This window comes from Sorex araneus, chromosome 3 (assembly GCF_027595985.1).
Source record: "Sorex araneus isolate mSorAra2 chromosome 3, mSorAra2.pri, whole genome shotgun sequence".
NCBI lineage: Eukaryota > Metazoa > Chordata > Mammalia > Eulipotyphla > Soricidae > Sorex > Sorex araneus.
Window position 1 is genome coordinate 77,325,770 of NC_073304.1, and position 6,255 is coordinate 77,332,024.

The following is a 6,255-nucleotide window of genomic DNA, read 5'->3' on the forward strand; positions in this document are numbered from 1 at the left end:
GTAGTATTCTGTCTGGGATTACTGCAGGCTCTATACCCCAGGGTCGTGCCCTGTGAGAACATGCAAGTGCCAGCATTGGAACCAAGCCTTCTGTATGCAAAACCTGTCCACAGCCTATTCTCTTAGGTTCCACTGGTTCAACATCTTTTTAGGGAAGAGAAAGGGTTTCTCACGTAGTCATGGGGGCCAAGGAGCTACTCAGAGATTCAATGAAAGCTCCCTAGGATACAGTGCTATTTGTGCCCCCAGTGGTGGGGTTACCCAGACCATCCCTTTCGTGTTCAGGGGCCTCCAAGGTTACACTCAATGGTGCTGGGGGTCATATTGCCAGGAACTGAACCTGGATCAGCCACATAAAATATCCTTGGCCTCCTATACAACTTTTTAAGTGAAATGGCAAGAACAGAAAGTATTAGAGGGAATTACAGATATTTATTAATTTTTTGAAAAGAACTTTATTGAAAATAAAATGAAGTTAAAGGAAAAGAGCAAACTAAAATATTAGAAGGAAATTTGCAAAAAGATAATACCTTAGTATATAAAGTGTCGTTTAGGAATAGAGGAATTAGACCAATGCCTGACTGCACTCAGTATTTTCATCTGGCTCTGAGCTCCGGGATCTCTTCTGGAAGGCCTTGGGAGACTACATACCGTGCTAGGGATAGAACCCTAGTTGATGCTAGCAAGATAAGTGCCTTACGCACTGTAGTTTCTCTCAGATTCCCATAAGGTGTCTTTATACATACCTATTTTCATTGCTGAATAAAAGCCCAGCAAATGCAAAAATGCACAAGGAATAAACCCATTGCATTTTCTCACACAGAGAGAGTTCCTGTTCCCACTTAGGGGTAAGCCTTCAAAAGTTTTTCTGTATACCTTATAGTAATATGAAATTTTCATGCAAGTAAATTTTGTAAATTATTTGGAGTTCACAATATGCTTTTCCTTAATTCCAAGGAAAGAATACAGTTAAGAATATGTCTTCATCTGACTGCAAGTATCACCAGCTCTCTAGAGAAGGAGACATATTGGTCTTAAGATTGAGTGATCAAAAAGGGGAGAAATCCACTGAATTGGTGAAAAAAACACAGAGAAACTAATATCAGAATTTTTCATTTTGATTACATTGCCCAAAGTGGGACAACATTTGTCTGCTTTACAAAGATCTTGGTTTCTTTTCAGAATGGCAAGTTTAGTGACTTGATTCTGTCTTCCTTTCCTGAAAAAGGCTCTTTTCCAATTTTTACTCCATGGAAAGAGTCACCTAATTTTCTTAATCAGTAAAATCCAAAGTAGGATATGAATACCTAAACAGATTAGCAGCTATAGAGTGAGGGAAATATCTAGAATTCTTTATATTTATGAAATATAATCCTCTCTAAAATTTTATTTATAACATATTTGCCTATACTACCAATTTATCTCCCTTATCAATTTACTTAAATGCATGTAAGTAAATGGGCTGGATCGATTGGACAGTGGGTAGGGCTTTTGCTTTGCATGCAGCCGACCAGGGTTTGATTCCTCCGCCCCTCTCGGAGAGCCTGGCAAGCTACCGAGAGCATCTTGCCTGAAGGGTAGAGCCTGGCAAACTACATGTGGTGTATTCGATATGCCAAAAATGGTAACAACAAGTCTCACAATGGAGACATTACTGGTGCCTGCTCAAGCAAATCAATGAGCAACCAGATGACAGTGATACAGTGATATTACACTATACATTAACATAATGGTATATGCGTGTAAATTATAGGTAAATATACATGGTAAGAGCTCTTTTACTATAAGGATGTATAATAAAATATGTAAATATCTTTTTCTTATTTATTTGTATGTTTAGTTTTGGACCACACCTGGTGGTGCTTAGGGCTTACTCCTGGCTCTGTGCTTAGGGATCACTCCTGGTGAGACTTGTGGAACGATATGTGGTGCCAGGGATTGAACTTGTATTGTTGGCAGCTTGCAAGGCAAGTGCACTAGCCACTGGACTATCAATCCAGCCCCAAAGACATCCCTTTTCTAAAGGTAATTTATTGCATTCAGGTATTCTTTATAATTCATCCTGTTTGGATTTTTTCAAAACTGTCTTTAACAAAACAATCATGTACTCAATTAAAACTTTAAAATTTAACACAGTAGAACTGTTTCTCCAGAGGAAATACACAGTTTTTGTTTTTATTTTCTCCAAAATTCACAGGGAAAAGTGGACTGTAAAATAAAAGGAGTTATCCCAAGCTGATATAAAAATGAAAATCAAATTATAATTTGTATAGTTAGACCAATAAATATAGAACACCACCTATGAGCAAGGTCTCATGAGAAAAATCAAATGGCGAAATATAAAATTTTGGAGGGAATAATAAATGTACTTAAGTAAATTTATAATGGAGATACATTGGTAGTATCAGCAAATATGATATAAATTTTGTATTTTTAGAATATAGAAATCATTCTAGGATATAAAAAAGGTAAGATTTGATAGTCTTTATAAAATAGTTTGTAAGGAGTATTTTAATTTGCATTTAATAATGATCTAATAAAAAGCAACAGTTTGTTGGGTGAATTTGACACCATGCATAGCTTTGCTGTTGCCTCTCACAATATGAAAATATTTCTATTTCAATTTGCAGGTACACTTCAAAAATTTAAAATCATGGACCAACGAAACAAATCAGGAGTGACTGAATTTGTATTGAATAGTCTTTCAGGTTCTCGAGAGCTCCAGCTTTTCTATTTTGTCTTTTTTACTCTTTTCTATTTATCCATTGTGTTGGGGAACTGCCTTATTGTGCTCACTGTCATCTCTGAATCTGCATTACACACGCCCATGTACTTCCTACTCAGCAATCTCTCCTTCATTGATGTGTGTTTATCCACCTTTGCCACCCCTAAAATGATTGTTGACTTCCTCATGGAGCACAAGACCATCTCGTTTGAGGGATGCATGGCTCAGATATTCTTCCTGCATGTCTTTGCAGGTGGTGAAATGATGCTACTGGTGGCTATGGCATATGACAGGTATGTAGCCATATGTCGACCCCTGCACTATGCGACCATCATGAATGTGCGTAAGTGCACAGGTCTGGTGGCAGGCTCCTGGATCATTGGGATTCTGCATTCACTAAGTCAGTTGTCCTTCACTGTGAATCTTCCATTCTGTGGCCCTAATAAAGTGGACAGTTTTTTCTGTGATCTCCCCCTTGTTATCAAACTTGCCTGTACGGAAACCTTTACTCTTGAAGTACTTATGCTTTCAGACAGTGGTCTAATGGCTACGAGCTCCTTTGTGCTCTTGTTGATATCCTATACAGTCATCCTAGTTACTGTTCGACGTCGATCTTCAACAGGCATGGCCAAAGCTAGGGCCACTCTGACGGCGCACATCACTGTGGTAACCTTATTCTTCGGTCCCTGCATCTTCATTTATGCCTGGCCCTTTAGTGACTTCCCAGTGGATAAGGTTCTCTCAATATTTTATACGGTTTTCACACCTCTCTTAAACCCCTTGATCTACACCTTAAGAAATAAGGAGGTTATATCAGCAATGAAAAAATTAAGGAGTCGACAAGTAAATACTTAATGGTTTCTTAGTTCTCCTTGTAACAATATATCTTGTATTTATCTAATAGGCTAGCTTCACATTGCAGAAAGTGAATAATTACAAGCCAAAAAAGAAAATCTCATGGTAATTGGAAACCCATAGTAATCATCAGAGATTTTAATAAAAGAATTGATCAATAAAATTATTTAATTCTATGGTGCAATTAAAACAAACACATTAGACTGGACCTAATGAACACATGGGAAAAAGATGGCACAGAATTGTTTTAAAGGATGACAGCTTATTGTCCATAACTTGTAAGACTGAGAATACCAAGTAAATCTGGGTTCTATGAAGAAGAAAATCATTGATAGTTCTTTTGTTTGTTTGTTTCTGACTATTGTTAAAAACAGAATTTTGGCACTGAAGATGTAGCCCAGTAGTAGAGCGTATGCTTTGCATAAATGAAGTCCTGTTTTCAATTTCCAGAATCCCCTTACCATCAGAAAAAGAAATACAGAAAATAACAAAAGTACCAAAAACAAAATATTATGCAGAAGAAACCTAAGTGTGTAAAAAAATTATTACATTATAATAAGCATTAAATAAATTAGTAATTATTAATAACCAAATAAATACCAATAATTACCACAATAATACAGCTTTGAATATGCTTAATTGGCAAGAAATGTTTACAAACTGGCATTTTTTTATTATGAAGTCTCAATGAGCATGCAGAAAGATTTTATATATAGTTGGTAGATTGCTGTATATATTGCTGTATATATATATATATATATATAGATATAGATATATAGCAGTCTGGTTCCATCAGAAGGTAGAAACAAGACAGTATATTGAAAGGTTTAGTATAAGATTATTATTAACTATAACGCAAGAGTAACTATATGAAAATTGTACATGATGCCATGAAATAGAGAGCACAAGAAGGATAATTTTGAAAGTGGCTCAAACTCTGAAGGAGGTAATTTTCACACTCATTAATAAAGAGGTTTACTGTTTTCATCAGGTCAGAACTGGTATTGAACTGTGGGGCAAGTACAGCCACTAATTGCATAACTGAGGAAGTCATATACTAGCAACTGGTAGTATATGCATGTAAAAACATTTGTATCAAAGGAAAGAATCTTTCCCAGTTGGGGTGGGGCGCTGGTTTCTATATAGAGAGCACTGTGGAAAGGTTAACACTAGAATTAATCAAAAATTATGGTATCTCTGTCTGGTATCTGTTTTCACTGGCTATACTCACATCCTCATTACAGATCCAAGCCATGCATAGAGTTGTAGAAGTCTCTTACTTACTCCTGCAATGTGCTTCTGGTTCCCTCCTCTGAGAAAGAAAGGTTAACATTAAATGCACTTTAAAGGAGGAACACTTGAAGCAACTTAAAAAAAATCAGAAAGTGTATAATAAAGTGTACATTCTAACCTGACATTCACAGATGAGAAGCAATAAATGGAAAACTAAAACCAAGTGCAAACATTTGAAGCAATTTCGCAACATGACTTGCAAACACCAAGTAATTCATTTATAATTTATTACCTTTTATAACTTAGTAATAATGCTCCTATGAATCACTGTCACTGTCATCCCATTGCTCATCGATTTGTTTGAGCGGGCACCAGTAACATCTCTCATTGTGAGACTTATTGTTACTGTTTTTGGCATATCATATACGCCACGGGTAGCTTGCCAGGCTCTGCTGTGCGGGCGAGATACTCTCGGTAGCTTGCCGGTCTCTCCGAGAGGGGAGGAGAAATCGAACACGGGTCAGCCGCATGAAAGGCGAATGTCCTACCGCTGTGCTATCGCTCCAGCCCACCTATGAATACACTCTCAAGAATCTTTAGTGTATATTCACTCATGAAAATGTTCATTTGAATGTTCAAAAAAGCAAAAGTTAGAAACATCCTGTGTCTCTCTGTGAAAAATAGACAAGTAAGCAACGTATTCATACATTTCAAAAACTGTAGTATTAGAATGAATGAATAAAATTTACGTGTATCACTACTGATAATTATTCCAAATTACTGAGTATAAAATAGCAAATTAAAATAATTAAACAAATATGCAAATAAATGTAAGCTACATATTTCTTTGTAGAATTTTAAATAGATAATAAATCCATGATGGAACTAATTAGCAACTAATTGAGTAACTAATGCCTTTAAGTTTGAAATAATTATTACCCTTTCTTTCATATCACTATGCTCAAGAAATAGTATGTCCTTCTATTTACAAGTCAAAACATTTTTCATTAAGGCAAAATTATGTATGCTTAACACACATTTTTCTCTAGAGAAAAAGGTTAAATTCTCCAGAATTCACAAAAGATACTTTGCTCCATGCCCTGTCCAAAGACTGAATAGCCCTCTTGTTTCTCCCTCCTCTGAGTCAGAGAATCCTCTCTGTAACTGTCAGCAACATGGGATGCTATTTAGTTCCTCCCCAATGGGACTGTGTAATGGAAACATTAATAATTCCCATGGAAAGATAAACTGTGACTATCTTACCAAATATCCAAAATTTCTATTGGTCACTTAGATCAGGCCATAAATAGTACTCCAATTTGACAAAAGAAAAAGCACCTATAAATATCCCCCTCCTTGCATACATTAATCTCACAATAGAAATGCTGAAGAATATTTACATCTGCTATGCATTTTATCAGGTAAGAAATACTTGACAAAAT

At 36.1% G+C, this 6,255-nt stretch overlaps 1 protein-coding gene across 1 annotated transcript; it reads left to right on the top strand.

Moving 5' to 3' along the window:
* Positions 1–2,653: 2,653 nt before the first annotated feature.
* LOC101539068 (olfactory receptor 4K15-like) lies at positions 2,654–3,580 on the top strand. Its single transcript, XM_004609731.2, has one exon. The coding sequence runs from the start codon at positions 2,654–2,656 to the stop codon at positions 3,578–3,580; it is 927 nt and encodes a 308-aa protein (XP_004609788.1).
* Positions 3,581–6,255: the final 2,675 nt, after the last annotated feature.

Bases quoted from the DNA above. Each gene is read 5' to 3' on its own strand.
- LOC101539068 (XM_004609731.2), top strand. From the start codon at position 2,654: ATGGACCAACGAAACAAATCAGGAGTGACTGAATTTGTATTGAATAGT.